Below are 22,994 nucleotides of genomic sequence, written 5' to 3' on the forward strand. Positions count from 1 at the left end.
GGTAATTTCATTGGTTCAAAGCCACATAAGTGCTTCCCAGTTCAACATGTTCTCCAGGAAGAGATCTTGCCTGCCTGTGGTCAGGAGACACACAGAAGGGAATTGGGGGCCTATGACAGGAACCCATTGGGCAAAGGTGAGCATTGCATTTGGTCAAGATGACAGGACCCTGAGAGTGAGCCTTAAGAAAATCTTTCCCAGCAGAGCAGAACCCTGCTGGGGTGGGCGTGAATAAGGCTGAACCTATAAGAAACCTAGTGGGACCTGGGCATCTTCTACCAGACCTGGCAACACCATTTGCTGCTTACAGCAGCATAGTGTAGAGATTAGGAGTATGGATTCTGGAGCCATAAGGCTTGGGTCCAAATCCCAGCTCTACCCTTTATCCTTTGTTCCCCAGTTTTCCCATCTATAAAATGAGGAAACAGTTGCATAATTATGAGGATTAAATGAGTACAACACTTTGTGAGAGCTCTCTATATGGGTATTATTGCTGCTGCCATTATAGTTCTGGCACCTTCTCTCTGGTCCCTATTATTTTCCTAGAGTTCTTAAGGACTCCCCTCCTGCTGAAATAGCACAAGAACTAATGGTCTTTCCTCCCATGACCTTTCTATCTTCCTTTGTGCCGAGGGTTTGTGTGGGGTTTGCTACCTTCATTGTGCTGGAGTATCTAGAAGGAGAGACTGTAGGTTTGTCCTGAGTAGGTGGCCTGTTAGAAATGAAATAAGCTCCCATCTCACACACAGTTTTTCAGTCCTATTTGGTCCCCTGTCCTGTGCTCCCATTTACTGCTCTTCCCTTGCCCCACCCTGCTCTGGCCCTATTGGTCTCCTTGCTATTCTCATTCATGCCACACCTGCCCCCACCCAGAGGGATACTGGCCACTTCCTCCACCCAAAACATTCCATTCCTGGTGCCACCTGCCTGGCTCTGTTGAAGTGGGAGACTCGATCTTGGGGTTGTGAGGTCAAGCCCGACTTTGGGTGTGGAGGTCACTTAAATTAAAAAAAAAAAAAAAATACCCTCATTCCGTTTTGAGTATCTCCATAGTTCCCTCCCTCAGCCCCCTCCAAATTTTAGCTCGAAAGTCACCTTCTTTGGAGGGCCACCTCACCTTATTTAAGCCCAACCTCTCCCTCCCATCCCACCTTACTCCTTTTATGTCCTTTTTGTCATTAAAAAAAAAAGTAATCTGTACTCTCACTGTGAGGCTCAAACTCATGAGCCTGAGATCGAGTTGTGTGCTCCAGCGACCGAGCCAGCCAGATGCCCCTATTGTCATCTTTGAACATGCTATGTTTACTGTTTGTTGGCTGTCTTGATGATGAATCTGACCCACCAGTGCCTGGTGGTGGAGTTAATACTTCACAACTGTTTGTCGAATGAGTGGATGACAGCGTAAAGTCTTGGGAGGCATGAGATGAATCCTAGTTGTGTCACTTACAAGCTGTGTGATTCAGCACATTTTAACCTGAGACTTAGTTTTCCCGTCTGTAACCGGAGACCTACCTCTCATGAGTTCTTTGTGAAGAGTTAAAGGAGACAATGTGCTGAATGAGCCTCAGTTGCCATTCTCTCATTCTTTCCGGTCCTATCAACTCTATTTAAAGGAGTCTCCCAAGCCAATTGAATTGCAGTGAACGTTTTCATTTACTTTGGATTATAGGTCGTTATAAATATTAACAAATAAGACTTAAAAAGGACACCTTCGAGTAGGTCAGACGAAAGTACAAAAATTGTGTGTGGGGCTGCAGTTTAAGGACCTTTTCTGCAGCCACCACATGGTAGCAAAACGGTGTTAAGCAGTGCACGAGAGTCTGCGTCGACGACAGCCAGAGTCCATGCATCGGGAGGTTCTCTCGGTTTGAGAAGAAACAAACAGTAGGACATGCACGGGCCGGGAGGTGCAGTTCCTCGCTCTTGCCGCTAGGGGTCAGGAGGTCACCGCTTCAGGGTTGGAAGACGGGGCCCGTCTGGGATTGATTGGCTAGTGGTGGCGGTGGGAGGTGGGGGTGGAGGAGGATGCAACGTGCTGTCGGGCAACTTCCTGGTTACTGACACCAAACTTTGGAATGACTTTGTGGTGGTGGTTGGTAGGGAGGGGCGTCAACTTTCCAGTCTTAGACCAGAGGAAAGATGCCAGTTTGGGGCCAAAGGCAGAGATGATACTGCAGCTTCCCAAAGAGCTTTTTCTTCAGCAGATACAATCTGCGAGGGGTCCAGAGCAGTGCCAGGGTCCTGGTGAAGATTCCCTCCTCCCTGGGGGTAAGCGTGGGGGTGGGGGGGCTCCTTCCTAAGCACCCCACCCTCCACTGGGGCTGTCTGTCCAGAAGATCCATCTTTTATCCTGTCCCTGGTCACGAGGGACCATCTTTCAGGACCAAGTCTACCCTTGTACAGCCTGGGGCAGTAAAGAGCCCCAAGTGGGCTCCTCGCATTTACTGGGCCTCTGTTTTCCCACTGCCTAATAAGGTAGTTGTTGAGACTCCCAGCCCCTTCTAGCCTTGCCATTCAGTTCAGTATCTTCACAGAAAGTCTGTGGGGTTCTTTTCTGAATGAGGCCCTCCAAGAGGCAAAGCTAAGAAAAAGCTAAGAAGATACCCAGGGCTCACCCAGACAGGAGGCCTCTCCAAAATAGGCCATCTCTTTGCTTGCTCCCCAAAGGTTCCCCCACGCCAGCCTTGTGGTTAAAAGAGGAACCCTTGCCTGAGCCCCTGTGAGGAGCACGGCCTGGCCCCTGGACTCAGAGCCCAGGGAGGGATGGATAGCTGAGCTCTCGGCCTGGACTGTGGGGACCTCTGGGGAAGCGCTGAATGGCAGAAGTGATTTCAAAGCTATCTAGCAGCTGAGGCAGCAGGACTGCCGTGGTCCTACCCCTTCACCATGCACCAGACCCTACCGAGTCTGCTATCTGCTGAACCCTCCAGAAGCCCGGAGGCAGAGGCCTAGAGAGTATGATCTCCCAGACAACCAGACCACGTGGCAGTCACAGGACCTGGGCTGAGTCCTGGTTTGCCCTTTCCCAGCTGTGTGCCACTGACAGACTACACAGCCTCTCTGAATCTCAGCTTCTTCGTCTGTCAAATGAGGACGACAAACCCACCCCATAGAATTGTGAGGATTCATTGCGAAAGTGCATGTAAAACTCTTAACATACACAAAGCTACCTTAAAGACGGGAAAACCAAGGCTCCGTGACCAGCAAAAGTTTTCCAGCTACCGTTTGGGGGCTGGAATCCTGTTCAACCTGCAAAGTGGTCAACCTGCAAAGTGGGAAAGGGCTGATGGGCACTTGGTGGAATTCGAATCATCACCTCAGGCTTCAGATGGTGATGTGCTTTGTGTCTGCAGCAGGCAAGAGTGAGCCCTAGGCAGGCAGCTTACAGGATGGACCTCTTGTGTAGGAGTCCAGCACCCTACTTCCATTGTGTCCATAGCTCTGGGCTGGCAGTGAGGCAGGGGCCATGAAGCCCAGCCTTTGCCAGCTGTGGTAGGGCAGGAAGGCCTCAGGCAGGTCACTTTCCCTCTCTGGGCCTCTGTTTTCTCCATCAGCGCAGTGATGGGACAAACACAGAAATTCCCTGGTTTTGCATTAGTTCATACAGCAGCCTTGAAGGCCCCTGGGTAGGCAGGAAAAGTTTGGGGCTTCATACCTGGGCCCCAAGATTCCAATGCCCTCAACCTGACTCAGCGTGCAAGGCCCACCAAGCAGGGTGTCTCAGCCCTTGGAGGGAGAGGAGCCAGCCTCACAGGTCTTCCCAGAAATGAGGCCCTGGACTGCCACCCAGCACTCTGAAAGGAACATCAGTGGCCACAGTAGGGCCAGGATGTAGGGCACTCATCTGGGCCTCTCACTCCCTAGCCCTGAACTCAGAAGTGGGGGGTGGGTGAAGGAAGAGGGTGAGGATGGAGACTTTTTGCTTCGTGAAAAAGGGAAGAGGGACTCTTCTGGACTAGAGCTGGCCTCATGCTTAAGCTCGTAATGAGAGGCTGGATCCATCCTCCAGGTTCTTAGGGAGGAGAAAGATTAAAGGTAGGAGAACTGGGTCTGAGGACTGAACTTGACCCTGACCCATCGCTTCCCTCCTATGAACTGGGGTAAGCCTGGCAGGAAGGGATGGGGTGAGAGCAGGGCTGGGTGACATCACCCCTACCCCCATGCCTGTCCTAACAAACCCTGTCTCCAGAGTGAGACCCCACATCTTGCACAGTGATCCTTGACCCAATCACCATACTCTCCCCTCCAGGCCTTTGTAGACCATTTCCACTGCACACAGTGCCTTTCCTCTATCTGCCTAGAAACCCATTCATCCTTCAAGGCCTTGCTGAGGCATCACCTCCTCCAGGAAGCCCTCCCAGCCTCCCAGCAGAGTCAGAATCCATGGCACTCACCAGTTATGTCAACCTGGCCTTGGCATTCCTCACTCCCTGTTGTAATGGTTTCTAGCTCCCTGATTAGACCAGGAACTCTGAGGGTAGGCCCTGGTTCTCATTCTTCTCCAGCGGCTCGTGGAATCATTGGAGTGCTTGCCAATTGCCCATGTTCAGTGAGCTTGTAGGAACTTGACCATTCTTGCTCTCAGGTCAGCTTTTCTCCATCTGCCCAGTAATGCCAGAGACGAACGGTTGCAGTAAGAGCCTCCTTTTGGGAATAAACTTCTCCAACTCTTCCCCTCATGCCCCTTTCTCCCTAATGTCTCTCAGGAGTTCTCCCTGGCCCCACCAAGGCCAAAGCGCCCCTGCACTCCTGTTCTCTCCACCTGGGGTCCCCGTGACTTACTACTGACCTCAAATAGGGTCCTCAGCCCCTGGATGGCCCCCTTCCCTTCCCTGGGGTGGGTGCTGAGGCCAAGGTCCTCTCCCATCTCCTGCCCTCTTGGGCTCCAGGGGGCTGGAAGCAGGCCCAGCTTTCTGGCCTTGCTCTCCCTTGGAGTGGCTAGGTCCTCCACAGCCTCCAAGCGGGGGCTGCAGTGGCTCTGTGTCTGAGCAGCATCCTGGATCTCCCCCAAGATGAGGGCCAAGGCCCTTGGTGGCAGCTGAGGAAGCCCAGGGCCAGGCTGGTGCTGGGCCAGGTGACAGGCAGGGGCGGGTGCGGCAGCAGGTGGGGGCTGGTCAGTCGCTGAGCACAGCCCCTGGGAGTTCATTGGTGAGTGTGTGCCAGCGCTCGATCCGCTTGTCCTTGTTCTTCAGGCAGTCGAACCAGTGCTTCAGGCGCTCGCCCTTAGCATTGATGCCCAGAACCACGCCTCCTGCAAGAAGGGAGCCGAAGGAGTAGCGAGGGACATGGTGACCTTCTGACTCCCAAGGGCCTGGGGGCAGGGGTTCCCATAAGACTAACCTTCTTGAGCCAGTGCCCCCCACCCCAAAACCACCCCCTCCAGGGCTGGACCCTCCACCCTGCCCACTGGGCTCTGAGGGTGAGCAGTGGTTTGACTACCACACCACACTCTTAGCCTGACCCCCATCCCCACTGCGAAACCAGAGCCCTGGGATCCTGTCCTTCCCCTCTCTAGGGCCAGAGCAGTGCTGGGTGTAAGGTGTGGTCACATCTTAGGAGCCGAGGGATGGAGGCAGCTCCACTCTGCACAGCCACGACGCTGATGCTGACGCCCACCAGGAATTCAGGGACCTGAGGGCTCCGAGTCCAGCCCAAAGCACTGACCATCTTCATCTCTCACCACTGCTCCACACAGCCTGGTGTGTGACCCTCCCAGACCCCTTTCCCTCTCTGGGCCTATCTATTCCTCTGTCACATGGAGTCAGGCTGGATAAAGTCTGAGGCCCCTTGTGCCTGGGGCCAGATAGTCTGGGGAAAGCCGGGGCCATAGAGGCTAGGAAGCAGAGGCTGTGGCCTGGATTCAGGGTCGCTGTCCTCTGTGAACCCAGAACAGGCATGTGGCTAAAGGACATTCTCATTGTGTCCTCTTACCAATGAAATCGTTGGATTTTCCAATGTCATAATCCCAAACAGTGACTTCCAGGGTCTTCTTCGCCAGGTCCCCATGCTTAATCTCGTAACAGAATTCCTGGTGGTCAGAAGAAGAGAGTCAGGGCCAACACCACGGGGTCTGGAACCTGGCCAGTGGCCAGGAAGGCTCTGGGGGTGCGGTGAGGGGCGAATGAATGGAGGGAGAAAGGAGGGGAGAGGGGGAGGGGGAGGGGGGGAGGGGGGGAGGGGGGAGGGGGAGGGGTGGATGGGAGGGTGATCAGTGCTCAGTGGTAGATGGTGGCAGATCCTCACCTATTCCACCCACTTCTGCCCGAGAACCTGGCTGGGGGTCCTCAAGGTCCCCTGCTCTCCAACCTGCCTGGTTCCTCTGTCACTGAAGCTGCTCTCTCCAGATCCCCAGGAGCCTCATTATCACCAAATCAACACACACTTGGCAACCTTAGCATGCTTGACCACTCTTGGGTCTGGCTCTGTTGACCACTCCCTGCCTTGTGAAAGTCTCTCCCCCACAGCTTCCGGGATCATCTGACATCTGGTATCCCCTTCACTCTCTGAAAGCATCTCCTTGGTCTCCTCTGCCTGCCCCTCAGTCACGCGGGCTCTTCCCTAGGCCCCTCTGCTCCTCTCCATATGCCCCTGCCCCCCGAGCTGATGACCTTGGGATCCACCCGGAGCAGACCTTCTCAAGGCCCTGGGACATCTCAAATCCTCACACCCACCAGAGCTTTCTCCATCGCGCTTGTACCTCCCCTCTTGTTGTCGGGTCCCCCCCTTCCACCGCCACATCCTCATGGCCACAGTCCCAATCAGCTGGATCCTCTGAAGAGCTTTCCGGGATTCCTTGCATCTCCACCTGCACCACTTTGGCCTGGTCCAGCCTGGCCTTGCCTCTCCCCCACCTCTCATGGTTAGGGGCTCTCCTGTTGGCCCCTCCCCGCCCCTCAGTTTCCACAGTAACCCTTGGAAAAGCCAGTCTCTCCAGCAAACCCTGCCCTGAGGGAGAGCAAGCAGCTTCCCAGCAGCTTCACCAGCCCCTCATACCTCGTTGAACTCAGGGTTCAGGGTCTTCTTCTTTACTGCCGTCTTGTGTTTGGATTTCTTGTCCACATCTGGCTTCAGGTATCTGGAATTAGAACCAACAAATGGGCAGAGGGTGGGGAGAAGCTAAGGGGACAGACAGAGCCAGCAGGGCTTGGAAAAGCCTTTTGTTCTGGAGAGATATCCCTGGGCCCCCCATTCATACTAACCATGGGACACCCCAGCACTACTTTGTGGCCAAGGTTAGTGGTCATCTGCAGTGGGAGGAGAAGCAAGCGGTTCCTTTGTCACCTAGACTTCTGTCCCCACGCCCATTTCAGAAGTTAACCACAGAGTCCCCTTCTCCCCTAGAGGTTTTTCCTGGTTTCTGGAAGTCTAATGTTCATAAAGCTTACATTTCCCACCAGAAAAAAAACATTTTTAGCAGCATTGGTCCCTTGTTAGTTTAAATAGCAGATTTATCAAGATATAATTCACATACTATGAATATCATCTTTCTAAAGTATGTGAAGTATGGTATATAATTATACAGGTGCTATATATAGTATACAACATAATAGTCTATTCCCAGATTATACAACCATTGCCTCTGCCTCACTGGAGCTTTGAGGAAGTTACAACAGTGCTTTCTGTAGGGAGAGTGAAGCCTGGCATAGGAGCCAGTTCCTTTATAAGGAACTAATACCTAGACTTTGATACAGAAGGACTGCTTTCATCAGGCTCAGAGAGGTAGAGGGACTTGCCAGGCCACACAGCTGCTCAGCACAGGGCTGGTGCTCACAACCCAGGACAGGAGTTCCTTTGCAGAACTGCTCACCCTGTCCCTGCATAGACACTTGAGTGAGAACTGTCCTTCCCCTGCTGAGATTTCTTTGGGCGTGAGGACTACATCTGTCTCACTCACCACCAGCTTCCTGGCACCCTGCTTGGGGCTCAGTACACTGGGTAGGTCAACAAACACCTGCTGAATGAATGCATGAATTCCTAGAAGTGACATTACCCGCCCAAAAGTACACACGTATCAAGTTTCTTGCTTCATTGTGCCAAACTGTCCTTTGGAAAGGCTGTATGGATGATGCATCGTACCCTCAACAAAGCTGAGTATGGCTGCCTTAAAACTCCTTGCTGGTTTGCAGTCATCTCTTGGACATCAGTCTTAGCAACGTATTTATGGATGGGTCTCCTCAGGCAAGGGAAACAGAAGCAAAAATAAACTACTGGGACCATACCAAAATAAAAAGCTTGTACACACAAAGGAAACCATTAGTAAAATGAAAAAGACAACTTACTGAAAGAGAGAAAATACTTGCAAATGATAGATCTGAGAAGGGGTTAATACCCAAAATATATTAAAAATTTTTTAACATTTATTTTTGAAAGACAGAGCAGGGAAGGGGCAGAGAGAGAGGAAGACAGAGGATCAGAAGTGGGCTCTTCACTGATAGCAGAGAGCCCAATGTGGGGCTCAAACTCACAAACCATGAGATCATGACCTGAGCCCAAGCCAGATGCTTAACCGAGTCACCCAGGTGCCCTTAATACCCAAAATATATAAAGAACTTACACGCTCAACACCAAAATCCCCCAAATAATCTGATTAAAACATGGGCAGGGAACCCGAATAGACATTTTTCTTTAAAAATAAGATTTTAAAAAAAACCTGTAAAGTTTATTTATTTTGAGAGAGAGGGAGCACATGAGTGAGAGAGGCAGGGAGAGAGGGAAAGAGAATCCCAAGCAGGCTCTGCACCGTCAGCGCCGAGCCCGATGCAGGGCTTGGACTCACGAACCATGAGATCATGACCTGAGCAGAAATCAAGAGTTGGATGCTTAACCAACAAAGCCACCCAGGCGCCCCTAAGTAGACATTTTTCTGAAGCAAGTATACAGATGGCCAACAGATACATGAAATCAATAATCATCATGGGAGTATAAATCAAAACCACCGGGAGATACCACCTTACACCTGTCAGAAATGGCTAGCGTCAAATAGACAAGAAGTAAGTGTTGCTGAAGATGTGATGAGGAACCCATTCCTTGTTGGTGGGAATGCAAACTGGTGCAACCACTGTGGAAAACAGTATGGACGTTACTCAAAAAAGTAAAAGTAGAAATACCATATGATCCGGTAATTCCATTACTGAGTATTTACCCAAAGAAAACAAAAACACTAATTCAAAAAGGTATGGATATTCCCGTGTTTACTGAAGCATTATTTACAATAGCCAAATTATGGAAGCAACACGAGTATTCACTGATAGATGAATGGATAAAGAAAATGTGGTATATGTATGTATATGCGTGTGTGTATGTATATATTTGTTCTATATATACACAAGGGAATATTAAGCCTAAAAAAATGAGAGCTTTTCATTTGTGGCAACATGGATAGACCTAGAGAGTATTATACTAAGCGAAATAAGTCAGAGAAGTACCATATTCTTTCCCTTACATGCAAAATCTGAAAACCAAAGCAAATGAATAAAAAACCAGAAACATCCTCATAAACCGAAACAAACTGGTAGTTGCCAGAGGGGAGGGACAGGAAGGAAGGGACAGGTAAAACCGGTGAAGGGAATTAAGAGGTACAGATTTCCAGCTATTTAAAAAAAAAAGAAATCCTTGCTGGCTTGAAAGGCAGCAAATGTGATATATCATTGTTGGCTTTTTCAGTTGTGGTTTTTATTACATAAAAAACACTAGTTCGTTATAGGAACACTAGAAGATACATACTGAAGAAAGCTGGAGGTGGGAAAGAGAAATGAAGACGTAGATCCACACAAAAACCTGTTTAGCAGTGCTATGCAGTTTATCAATAACTGGAAACTCACAAAAACCAACAGGAAACAATGAACAAAATGCAAGTAAGTACACACCTATCAATAATTACTTTAAATCTACATGGTCTAGGGGCGCCTGGGTGGCTCAGTCGGTTAAGCGGCCGACTTCGGCTCAGGTCATGATCTCGCAGTCCGTGAGTTCTGTGCTGTCGGGCTCTGTGCTGACAGCTCAGAGCTCAGAGCTTGGAGCCTGTTTCAGATTCTGTGTCTCCCTCTCTCTGACCCTCCCCCGTTCATGCTCTCTGTCTCAAAAATAAATAAATGTTAAAAAATAAATAAATAAATTTACATGGTCTAAATGCTTACAAGGCATGGGGTTACAGAATGGATTAAAAAAAGGAAAAAAAAGACTTATCTATAAGCTGCCTAGAAGGGACTCAGTTCAGACTTAAAGACACAGACTGAAAATGAGGGGATGGAAAAAGAAATTACATGCAAATGGAAGTGGGGGTGGGGGGAAAGCTGGGGTAGCAATACTTGCATCAGACAAAACAGACTTTAAAACAGAGACAAAGAAGGGCAGTATATAATGATAAGGGGATCAGTCCTACAAGAAAATATGAGAGTTATAAATATGTATACACCCCACATTGTAGCATCTAAATACATAAAGACATAAATACTAACAGACATAAAGAACACAACTGACAGTAATACAGTAATAGTAGGTGACTAATGCCCCAACAATTACATCAATGGATAGACCATCCAGGCAGAAAATCAATAAGGAAACTGTCTTTGAATGGCACATTAGACCAGCTGGAACATTCTCCAAGATTGATCACCTGTTAGACCACAAAACAAATCTCTATATTTAAGAAGACTGAAATCACATCAGACATTTTTCCCAACAATAAGAAACTAAAAATCAATTAAAAGAAAGAACTGGAAAAACCCACACATGGAGGATAAACAACATGCTACTAAACAACCAGTGGGTTAACAAAGAAATCAGACAAAATTTAAAAATACAGGGAGACAGGGCACCTGGGTGGCTCAGTTGGTTGAGCATCCAACTTCAGCTCAGGTCATGATCTCACGGTTTATGAGTTCAAGCCCCGCGTCCGGCTCTGTGCTGACACCTTGGAGTCTAGAGCCTGCTTTGGATTCCGGGTCTCCCTCTCTCTGTCTCTCCCCTGCTCATGCTCTGACTTTCTCTCTCAAAAATAAACAAACATTAAAAAAATACATGGAGACAAAAATGAAAACACAATGGTCCAAAATCTTTGCGATGCAGCGAAAGTAGTTCTAAGAGAAATTGACAGAGATACAGTCCTACCTCAAGAAACAAGAAAAATCTCAAACAATCTAACCTTACACCCAAAGGAACTAGAAAAAGAACAAACAAAGCCTAAAGTTAAAAGAAGGAAATAATAAAGATCAGAGTGGAATAAATGAAATAAAGACTTAAAAACAGGAAAATACCAGTGAAACTAAGGGCTGTTGTTTAAAAAGATAAACAGGGGCACCTGGGTGGCTCAGTCAGTTAAGCACCTGAACACAGAGCCCATAATTCTTTCTTTTTTGAAATATTTTGAAAGCAAGCGAGCGAGCAGGGGAAGGGTACAGAGAGAGGAGGAGACAGAGAGTCCCAAGCAGTATCTGCATGGTCAGTGCAGAGCCCAACATGGGGCTCAAACTCACAAACCATGAGATCATGACCTGAGGTGAAATCAAGAGTCTGATGCTTAACCAACTGAACCACCCAGGTGCCCTTAGAGAGCCCATAGTTAAACCCATGCTTATATGGGTTAATTAATATACAACAAAGGAGGCAAGTATATATAGTGGGGAAAAGATGGTCTCTTCAATAAGTGATAGTGGGAAAACTGGACCACTTTTTTTTTTATTTTTTTTTCAACGTTTATTTATTTTTGGGACAGAGAGAGACAGAGCATGAACGGGGGAGGGGCAGAGAGAGAGGGAGACACAGAATCGGAAACAGGCTCCAGCCTCTGAGCCATCAGCCCAGAGCCTGACGCGGGGCTCGAACTCACAGACCGCGAGATCGTGACCTGGCTGAAGTCGGACGCTTAACCGACTGCGCCACCCAGGCGCCCCACTTTTTTTTTTTTTTTAACACCCTGTACAAAAATAAACTCAAAATTGATTAAAGACAAATAAAAGACCTGCAACCATAAAACTCCTAGAAGAAAACAGAAGTAGTAATCTCTCGGACGTCAGCCTCTGCCACATTTTTCTAGATATGGCCCCCTCAGGCAAGGGAAACAAAAGCAAAAAAAAAAAAAAACTATAGGGACTACATCAAAATAAAGATTATTTGTGCAGTAAAGGAAATCAACAAAATGAAAAGACAACCTACTGAAAGAAAGAAATTTGCAAATGATATATCCATTATCACCGTTAAATCCAAAATATATAAAGAATTTGTGCAACTCAACACTAAAAAAAGCCGATTAAAAGTGGGTAGAATAGATTGTTGTTTTATTTCAAAGAAGACACACAGCTAGCTAACAGAAACACGGGAAGATGCTCAACATCAGTCATCATCAGAAAGATGCAAATCAAACCCACGAGATATCATCTCACACTGTCAGAATGACTAGTATGAAAAAGACAAGAAATAACAAGTATTGACAAGGATGTGGAGAAAAAAGCAACTCTCATGCACATTGGTGGGAATGTAAATTGGTGCAGCCACTGTGGAAAATTGTATGGAGGTTCCTCAGAAAATACCTAGGGGAGGGGGAAATACAGGCTTCCAGTAAAATGAGTAAGTCACGAGAATAAAAGACACGGCATAGGGAATATAGTCAGCGATATTGTAATAGCGTTGTATGGTGACAGAGGGTAGCTACAGTTGTGGTGGGCAAAGCATAATACATACACGTGTTGAATCACTGTGTTGCACACCTGAAACTCACGTAACATCGTGTGTCAACTATCCCTCAACAGTGAATAAATAGAATGTGGAAAAGAAAAGAAATAGTAGATGATCCAGTAATTCCACTACTGGGTATTTATCCAAAGAAAATGAAAACGATAATTTTAAAAGATGCGTGTACCTGTGTGTTCATTGCAGCATTATTTACAACAGTCAAGATATGGATAGATGAATGGATAAAGAGGTGACACAGACACACACGAATATTACTCAGCCATAAAAAAGGAGATCTTGCCATTTGCAACAACATAGATGGACCTAGAGAGTACGAAGCTAAATGAAATAGGTCAGAGAAAGACAAAAACCACGTGAAGTCACTCATGTGAAATCTAAAGAATAAAACGAGCGAACAAAGAAACAGACCCATAAACAGAGAACAAACCGGTGGCTGCCAGAGGGGTGGGGGTGGGGGTTCGGGCAAAACTGGGGAAAGGATGTGGGAGACACAGGTTTCCAGGTATGGAATGAGTACAGGGACAAAAGCCACAGCATAGGGAATATAGTCAAAGGTATTGTAATAGCATTGTATGGTGACAGGGTAACGTTGTGGGTCAATTATACTCAAAAAAAAAAAAAAAAAAAATAGGAAACCGAAACGTGCTTCAACCTAAAGGGGAACTGAGCAACAACTTGTGGTTTCTCTAGGTGATGAATGACTATCTGGTAATAAGAAAGACCAAACTACGGGTGCTCGTGATCATGTGGGTGAGTCTCCAATGCGTTATGCTACATGAAAGAAGTTAGGTTTAAAAGGCAACATGCTGAAAGGTTACCTTTAAAAGAAAGTGTGGAGGGGCGCCTGGGTGGCTCAGTCAGTTAAGCATCCGACTCTTGATCTCAGCTCAGGTCATGATCTCCCCGTTCGTGGCTTCGAGCCCCGCATCAGGCTCCGTGCTGACAACACCAAGGCAGCTTGAGACTCCGTCTGTCCCTCTCTCTCTCTGCCCCTCCTGTGCATGCATGTGCTCGCTCGCTCTCTCTCTCTCTCTCTCAAAATGAATATAAGTGCACTTTTAAAAAAAGGCCGGAAAAGGCAAAACTGTTGGGAATGAAAACAAATCTGTGGTTGCCTAGGGCTGGGGGAACTTTCTGGGGTGACAGAGGTACTCCCTATCTTGACTGCGGTGGTGAGAACAAGATTGTATGTAGCAGTTAAACTTCAAAAGGGGAGAAACTTACAGCGTGTAAATTATACCTCACTAAATCTGACTTTTAATCCATCATCGGAACCTGGAATTCCTGTCAACTTGGCAGGTGGACACAGAGCCAGATTTCCAGATTTCACGCCACTTTGGCTTTGGCTTGGCTTTCCTCCCGTACCGGAGCTCTAGCACCCCAGATACAAGTGAAGGCACTTTGTTGCCCTCCCCAGTCCCTTCCCCCTCCTCCCTGCCTCCCCAGAGACCACCACTGCTAGGACATTCTCTGCAGGGTTGGAGATCTACAAATGTCCAGAAACAGTATCGTGCTGTATATTTGAGATCTACAGATGTTCAGAAACACTGTTCTCAAGTTTGCTTTGGGGATCAGCATGTTTGGATAGCTGTCCATGTTAATTTATCTAGCCTGAATTTATTCATTTTAACTGCACACTACTTCATTACACGCATATGCCACATTTTATTAATCTATTCTTCTGCTGATGAACGCGTGGCTATTTCGAGTGTACTGCTATGCCGAGCAATGCTGCAAAAATCAGCCTCTCACCCGTACGTGGGTTTCTAGGATACAAACCTGGGAGGGAGATAATGCAGCCACAGGGTGCCCACATTTGCCTAGTTGACTGGATATGGCTGACTTTTCCTCCAGTGGTTATGGAGAGTCTCCTGATTATCTTCTGGATGGTTATGGCATTTCCTCTCACAGTAGTCTTTAACCTACTGGAAATCACGGTTTTGCTAATGATTGAGGTGGGGACCCAAATCACTGGTTTTTTCCCTTATTTTCTTATTTATTTTGAGGGATGGAGAGGCACAGCCTTGGGTGGGGGCGTGTAGAGAGAGAGGGAAAGAGAGAATCCAAAGCAGGTTCAGCATGGTCAGTATGGAGCCCGACACAGGGCTCGAACTCATGAACTGTGAGATCACGGCCTGAGCAGAAATCAAGAGTCCAGCACCCCTCAAATCACTGTTTATGTGGAAAACCAGTAGCCCCTGCACCATGTGACCCAGGTCAGCTTCCCATTATACCTGGCCCTGCTGCTGGGCCTGATGGCGTTGAAGTTTTAAATAATAGCTCTACTAAAACATGATTCAGGGGCGCCTGGGTGGCTCAGTCAGTTAAGTGTCTGACTCTTGATCTCGGCTCGGGTCATGATCTCACAGTCGAGATCGAGCCCCATTGTCAGGCTCTGTGCTATACGTGACGCCTGCTTAAGATTCTCACTCTCTGCCCCTCCCCTGCTCGCGCTCTCTCTCTCTCTAGAAAAAAAAAAATGATCCACACGTTATATAACGCGCTGTTTTAAAACATACAATTGGGAGCGCCTGGCTGGCTCAGTCAGTGGAACAGAGGACTCTTGATCTCAGGGTCGTGAGATCCATGTCGGGTATGGTGCCTACTTAAAAAAAATAAAGTACAAAAAATAGTTTTTAGTATATTCAGAGCTGGGCAATCATCACAGTCAATTTTAGAACATTTTCGTCACCTGGGAAAGAAATGCAGTACCTGTTAGCAGTCACTCCCCATTTCCCCCTAACCTCCTTCCAGCCCCACCAACTACCAATCTAATCTGTTCGCTGTCTCTGTGGATTTGCCTATATATATACACATAGTTTATTTATTTTGAGACAGAGAGAGATCACAAGCAGGGGAGGGGCAGAGAGAGAATCCCAAGCAGGCTCTGTGCTGTCAGTACAGAGCCCGATGCAGGGCTTAAACTCCCAAACTGTGAGATCACGACCTGAACTGAAATCAAGTGTCCAACGCTTAATGGACTGAGCCACCCAGGACCTCCCGTATTTGCCTATTTAAGGCTTTCGTATAAATGAAGTTCTACAACGTGTGGCTTCTTTTGTGTTTGGCTTCTCTCCCTTAGCATAATCTTTGCATGGTCTTTTCAAGGTTCGTACAGGTTATAGCATAGCCATAGTTTTATGGCTGAAGCCCGTCGCTCTGTGTAGCTATGCCACTGTTGGTCTATCCACTCATCAGCTGACGGACATTTAGGTGGTTTCCTTTTGTCCCCTGTGACTGATGCTGCTGTGAGCATTCATGTACCAGTGTTCGTGTGCACGTGTGTTTCCAGCTCTCGAGTGGACTTGCTGGATCACGTGGTGACTCCATGTTTAACTTCTGAGGAACCGCAGATGGTTTCCTAGAGTGGCTGTACCACATTTTATAATAAATAAAATCCTACTTACTTACTTTAAAATCTTAGTTTTTTTTAACCTAAGCTTACTTTTTTTTTTTAATGTTTTATTTATTTTTGAGACAGAGACAGAGCATGAGCGGGGGGGTGGGGGGGCAGACACAGAATCCGAAGCAGGCTCCAGGCTCTGAGCTGTCAGCACAGAGCCCGACACGGGGCTTGAACTCACGAACTGTGAGATCATGACCTGAGCCAAAGTCGGACGCTTAACCAACTGAGCCACCCAGATGCCCCACTTTACTTGCTTATTTTTGAGAGCAAGAGACTATGTGGGGGGGGGGGAGAGGTGGGGGGGGGAGAGACGGGGGGGGGAGAGACGGGGGGGGAGAGACGGGGGGGAGAGACGGGGGGGGAGAGACGGCGGGGGGAGAGACGGCGGGGGAGAGACGGCGGGGGAGAGACGGCGGGGGAGAGAGAGAGAATATTCCAAGCTGCCTCCCTTGTGTCAGCCCAGAGCCCAAAGCGGGGCTCGATCCCATGAAACATGAGATCACGCGTGACCTGAGCCGAAATCAACAGTGGGATGCTTAACCAACTGAGTCACCCAGGTGCCCCTAAAATCTTTAAAAGTAATCTCTACATCCAACGTGGGGCTCGAACTCACAACCTTAAGATCAAGAGTCACACTTCACTGGCTGAGCTAGCCAGGCATCCCTATAATAGGACCTTAAAAGTGACAGAAATAGAATGGAGGCCGATGGGAATGGTAGGCGGCCCCAGAGTTGTGCCTGTGGCAGGCCTGGCCTCCCTATGGTGTCAAGGCACCCCATGGCCCTTGGGGCTCCTCACTGTCCCCTCAGGCCAGGCTCATCCCTCTTCTAGGTTTAGCTCCTCTATTCCTCTGCCTCCACAGGAATGCTTCCCCTCTGCTGAGCCAAATTCCTGCCTGCGTCCCACCCTTCCAGAAATTCTCACTGTGAAAGCAAACGTCCATCATTTATTTGTAGCAGGCCCAAAGCACGGACGGTGCTCGCTGTGTGTCCCGCTTCCTCCCTGTCTGCAGGGCCACCAGCTCCTGCCTTCCCCTCCAAGCTAGGGTCACTGCATAGCCTGGCACAGGTGCATGATGGCCTTGCACGACCCCCTCCCCCGCCCCAAGTTAGGGTTTCTCCCCAGCACCGCCATGGGCCCCCCTGGCAGGGCGGAGTGGACCCTGATGGGCACCTGTGGCACCAGCACGGGGCTGGGCACACACGGGCAGCCCTAAGTCCCGGCAGAGCTCCTGCTCTGGATCTCCATGCCCGTGCCAGGCCCGGCCCCTCCTCCAACCTGCTAACGGCCCCTCCTGAGGCCGCAGTCAAGGGCAAGTCCGAATGGGGTGTCAGGAGACAACCACGCTCTCTCTGCATGACCCGGGAAGCCATTCAGATTCTCCAGGCCTCGGCTTCCTCATATGGGAGACGGGGCTGGTCAGACTTAACCCACAGAGTGGCCAAGAAGAGAACACGCTCCTGGGGGTGCGGCGCCCACCCTGCCTCGGGAGATGCTCTAGCGCTTGCCACGCCGCGCTCCCGTCCCGTGAGGTGAAGGGGGAAGGAGACGGCTGGCCCGGGCCGTTCACTCACGTCTTCACGTAGGGGTCCGAGTAGCCGTTGGCGTCCATGGCGGCCAGGTGTGCACAGCGCACGATGCCGACCAGCAGGCCCTGCTTCTGCGAGCTGTACTTGAGGGAGATCAGGATGCGGCCCCGCTCCTCCAGGGACTTGTCTTCTGTCTTGTCCACCTGTGGGGCAGGCAGTCACCTGGCCGTCCTCACGCGCTCCCACTCTCTCCCGCAGCCAGGGGCTACTGAAGCGGTCCGCTGGCCCGGTGGGTGAGGAGGGGGTCATCCTGGCCTCAGCCCCCCCGAAGGTACTTCCTGGAGCCTTCAGGGTGCAGGGGGCAGCCCCCTTGGGGAGAGCCCACATACAGCTTCGACATATTCCTGACCCCAAGCAGAACAGGGGGGCCCCTCCTGTGCCCTGGCCCCTGCCCGGGGGTGCCTCGGGGATCAGACCTCAACTGTAGGTCTCCCCATCTGCCCCCCCCCCCCGCCCCCCCACCCCGGCTAGCCTGAGGGTTTCCACTCCCCACCCTCCTGAGAGCACGGTTCCCACTGTCTGGCTCCCGCTCTTCTGGAACTTCTTCTCCCGACCCTCCGTCCACCTGGACACACCCAGCTAGAGGCCCCAGGGTCCCTCCTTGGGCCTCTCTGGTAGGCTCCTCTCACTGAAGTCCCAGCCACATCCCTTTGCCCACGACGGTCCTCTGCCTGTCACTCAAGTGACGTCCCGTGTGGCCCCTCATTGGCAGGGCTTCATGCCTACACCTCTCCGGAGATGGGACTCCCATGAGGTGAGGGAAGGGCCACCTCCCCTAACTCCCACACCCAGAGCAGACAGGACTAATTGGCCACCGAATTTACTCTAAGCTCAGAAGAGGCCTCAGCATCTTTCTCGACACAGTGCTGGACGGCCATTATTAACAGCCCAGACCAGGCACGGGGGTTTTAACCGTCTGCCACTCGGGCCTGGTGCTTTCTGTGTGATGGGCTCAGTAAACAGCGGCTTGTGCTAGTTTGGGTGACGGGTGAACATGAAACGATATAGATGAGCAGATTTTCAGCTGCTTTTTGGGGGGGCGGGGTTCATTATACACTGGGTTGTTTCATAGGAAGACCATTGGATCGGGTATCGTTCAGTACTTACTGAGAACGAATAACGTTCACAGACCACGTAAAAACCTAAGATGTGCCATCAAAGCGTGTCTTTACTGCCAGAGCACTGATCTTAAACCGCATTCCTTGGTTACCGCGTGCCTGAGACCGGACCAGCGAGCGACTAGCAAATCCACGCGAGGCTTGGCGACACCCTGATCACGCCCCAAGCACAGGCACGCGCGTACTCTCACGCAGCCACGTGCGTGGACACACGCATGTGCTCCACCTACTTGAGAACGTGCCCACACGCATTTGCACACGCACCCACATCCCTGCGCGCTCCCATCCCCACACAGCGGTTTGTCATGCCAGGGTTCACAATTCAGGAACACAGCCATACTAGGGGTTGATGTTGCCTTTTAGAAGTGACATAGATCATTTGGAAAAAGTGGGTTTTGGCTAGTGACTCGTGATAAAATAAAAAAGGTTATATCCATCCATCACTCAAATGTCTAGGAGTTGGAAAGAACGTGACGAGGGAATAAAATTTGATCAGGTTATGCAAAAAGGCAGAATTGGGATCTTGGCCTCGGGCTGACTTTTTTTTCCAGGGCTGGACTAGGGCCAGCCTGCACGGAGCATTTGTCCCAGGGCCCGGGCCCTACCACGGACGAGCCTTCCCCTTGCCCAGGCCTCTGGGGGGAAAATGCCCTAAAAGGGGGGTTGTGCCCTCAACACTAGGCTGCTGGAGGGTCTCAGGGTCCTGGGGCCCCCTGGCCAATGCCTCCCACCAGCTCTTCTGAACAGGGTGAAGGCCAGGCCTCCAAGAGCTGGGAAGGGGACTAGGGGATTGGGGGGTTGGTGAGGGAGGAGAGGGGAAGGGAGACACAGATGGACAGAGGTTGGGAGGGCGCAGCTGCAGCGGACAGCAGGGGGCAAAGTTGGTTTTGACCGTTTCTAGGAAAGGATTAATTTTAGGCTCCTCTAGGTGTCTCACAGGCACCTCACGTCTGTTGTGCTCCCGGAGCATCCCCAGCGGCTCCTCCCATGGCCCTCCACATCACAGTGACCTCTGATCTTTCCAGGCGCTCGACCCCCCCCACGTCGGGGATGCTTGATCTACCAGCACACCCACTCCTCCTCCACTGTGCACCCCGCCCGCCCCGCCACTGGGTCATACTCATCCCCCCACAGCTCTCCCCACCCTCAGCCTCCTCTCCCTCCGAGCCTGCGCCCAGGGAGCCTGCGCCCAGGGAGCCTGCGCCCAGGGAGCCTGCGCCCAGGGAGCCTGCGCCCAGGGAGCCTGCGCCCAGGGAGCCTGCGCCCAGGGAGCCTGCGCCCAGGGAGCCTGCGCCCAGGGAGCCTGCGCCCAGGGAGCCTGCGCCCAGGGAGCCTGCGCCCAGGGAGCCTGCGCCCAGGGAGCCTGTTAAGACAGTCAGAGGCCTTAGCCCCTGCGTGGCATCCCCCTGCCCCCCACCATGGCCCATCTCGCTCACGGTGAGGAGTCCCTCCCAGCTCCCTCCCCCCCAACCTCTGATCTCCCCTCCTAGGACCCAGTCCCATCGTTCTCCCTGATCCACCCAGTGAGCCTCTTGCTTGTGCCTCTAGCAGACCCGGCACCTGCTATTCCCTCTGCCAGGAATATTCCCCAAACCTCCATCTAAACCACTGACCACTCGTGCTTTCCTTCGTGACCCTGAGCACTGTCTAACCTAGGCTCTGTTTGGGTAACTCCCCTCGTTTTGAATCTGTCTCCTGCCCAAGCTCCACGAAGGATGGGATTTTTGTCTGCTTCCCCAGCATCTGAAGCCAGGTCAGGCCTATTGTAGGTGCTCAATAAATGCCACTGGCCCTGAGCTGCCAAGCAGTGGGGGAGCCCAGATAGCCTGTGGAACCCCATCCCCCACTTACCGGCAGCTGCTTCTCCAGGCAGATGCTGAATGTTTTGGTGTGATTGGGCTTCAGCTTCTTCAGGGGCACGCGCGTCTCCCCGATGAACTCATTGTGGCGGAATTTGTCCTCGTCACACACGGAGATCCTGGAGGACAAGAAGCCAGCTCTTCAGATACGAGGTGGGGGCCGGGTGGGCGGTGCTCTCCATTTGCTTTCAAAGCCGTAGGGATGTGCAGGGTGGTTGGGGACGTGGGCGGCAGGGCCAGCCCGAGGGGGGAGGCTGGGGCGGGGCATGGGTGAGGAAGGGGCCTGGGGCCCTCACCCACCGCAGGGTCTTCCGGATCATGTCTTCGTCTGTGATCCCGTAGTAAGTGAGGGTCTCATTCCATGTGGGGTTCAGAGTGTTTCGGAGAGTTTTCGTTCGAAGTTTATTTGCCTGGTGAGAGCAGAAACGAGGCTGTGAGTGTCAGGGAGTCCAGGCCTGCTGGGTCCCCAACGTTGAATATGCCTAGGGGAAGAAGGTTGTTAATTGGCTGGCTAAAACATGGAGGTCGGGGCGCCTGGGTGGCTCAGTGGGGGGAGGTCATAACCTCACGGTTTGTGGGGTCAAGTCCCACGTTGGGCTCTGAGGACATCGCGGAGCCTGCTTGGGATTCTCCCTCCTTCTCTCTCTGCCCCTCCCCTTCTCATGTGTGCATGTGCACATGCAAGCTCTCTCTCAAAAAATGAGCTTTAGAAATAAAAAATAAAACATGGAGATTTTCCAGGTGAGCCGGGCAGGCTCAATGCAATGTGATTATAGGGCCCTTGAAAGCGGCAGGGGGCGGCAGGGGGCGGCAGGGGGCGGCAGGGGGCGGCAGGGGGCGGCAGGGGGCGGCAGGGGGAGCAACACTCGAGGAGGGAAGAAGTCACAGGCGGACACTGGCATGGGAGGTGGAGGGAGGAATGACGGGCGGGCGGCCTCTCCCGCAGCCCTGCCACGCTGGGTGTCACCCCCATGGGAGCTGCAGCACTGGGAGAGAAGAAATGCGTGCTGCAAGCGAGGAAGTCGGTGGCAACTGGCTAGGGCAGCCCCAGGAAATTAAAACGGGGGCTCCCGGCGTCCAGGCCCCGAGCTTGTGTTTCTGCAGGAGGCGCTGGCACTGGGCTGCCGAGAAACCTGGCGCCAGGGCCGGCTTCTCTCCCACCCACCTCCTTGCCTCGTTCAGGCCCTTCCCTGTACCTGGAACACCATCTCCTAGAAAATGCCCGTGGGGCGGCGGGTCTGGGCTGCCCCATCGCTTCCACTCCTCCCTCTGTTTCCCATAGCTCTGGGTTCTTTTGTACTCCTTATCTGTCCTGCCCACCTGGGACTCAGCCCCACGATGGGCTCCCCCTGAGGCTGGCCACCGCAGCCAGGCTAGGAGGTCAGGCGGGCCCGGGCTCCAATCCCAGCTGTCCTTGCCCAAGCTCTGTGGAGCCCAGCAGGTTACTCGCCCCCTGGGAGCATCAAGTTCCCACTGCAAAATAGGGAATAGTGCCTCTTTCTCAGCATGGTTTTCAGGAGCCTTCTTGATCAGGCGACGGCTTTTTATAAAACGCTGCCCTATGAGGGAGCTCCTATGTGTGTGTGGGAAGGTCCTTACGACTCAGCCTCCTGGTACTGCTGATTCTAGCTCCTGTGAGTCTAGGGACTCACAGCCGTCGTGCTTCTGAGTTGGGGACATTCCCCTGGTCACAAGGCCCTACCTGTAACAGGAGGACACTGAGGCCTGGAGTGGTGGCCCAGCGCCTCCAGGCACAGGTGGTTGGCCACTGCTGTTTCCCCTGCAGCCCTGCTTTCCTAAAGCGGGACTAATTGCCTCTGCCAGGTGGCCCTCCTGGACTGGTGGGGAGCCTCAGCCCTTACATGCTGGCGTAGGGGGTTTGGGCCTCAGACCCAACTCGGGCCCTAGCAGGCCATGGCTCTTCAACCTCCTCCCTGCTTAGTTGGCCTGGGAAGAGTCAGGGGCGAGGGCAGCCCTCTCCCCAGGAGGGCATTTCCATCACAGTCTCTTCCTAGCAGGCCACTTGAAGGCCAGGAAGTCCTTTCCAAACTCTTGGTTTCTTAGAGCAGAGGCCAGGACAAGACCACCAGCCCTCGGGCTCTGCTGCTCGTGCTCCGGTGCCCCGTGTCCCGTGTGCCCCAGCCTCCCACTGGTGTCCTCTTAGAAGCAGAGCTGGTCTCCCGTCAATCCCCCCCCCCCAGCAATGGGGTCTACACAGCCTGCCCCTGAAAAGTCTGTGGGTCCCACACCCAACTCTGAAAAGATGATCTAACCCTCTCTCCCGTGAAATTAAAAAGACACTGAACTGTAAGACGTAAGAAAGTCTAGACCT

At 51.4% G+C, this 22,994-nt stretch overlaps 1 protein-coding gene across 2 annotated transcripts in view; it reads right to left on the bottom strand.

Moving 5' to 3' along the window:
• Positions 1–1,589: 1,589 nt before the first annotated feature.
• Positions 1,590–22,994, bottom strand: part of DOC2B (double C2 domain beta) — a 32,444-nt gene continuing 11,039 nt past the window's right edge. Inside the window, exons 4-10 of one of the 2 annotated variants that reach the window (XR_003964794.1) lie at positions 20,963–21,072; positions 20,655–20,781; positions 17,671–17,828; positions 6,994–7,075; positions 5,932–6,028; positions 4,395–5,251; positions 1,590–4,106 (exon numbers count right to left, since the gene is read on the bottom strand). Coding sequence is in view for 1 of the 2 variants with exons in the window: in XM_030296524.1 (XP_030152384.1) it covers positions 5,115–5,251; positions 5,932–6,028; positions 6,994–7,075; positions 17,671–17,828; positions 20,655–20,781; positions 20,963–21,072 (711 nt within the window). In the remaining variant the exon portion in view is untranslated. Of the gene's footprint in view, positions 5,252–5,931; positions 6,029–6,993; positions 7,076–17,670; positions 17,829–20,654; positions 20,782–20,962; positions 21,073–22,994 lie in introns of both variants that reach the window. The other variant, XM_030296524.1, reaches the window with a different exon arrangement.

The sequence above is a fragment of the Lynx canadensis genome, chromosome E1 (assembly GCF_007474595.2).
Source record: "Lynx canadensis isolate LIC74 chromosome E1, mLynCan4.pri.v2, whole genome shotgun sequence".
Classification (NCBI taxonomy): domain Eukaryota; kingdom Metazoa; phylum Chordata; class Mammalia; order Carnivora; family Felidae; genus Lynx; species Lynx canadensis.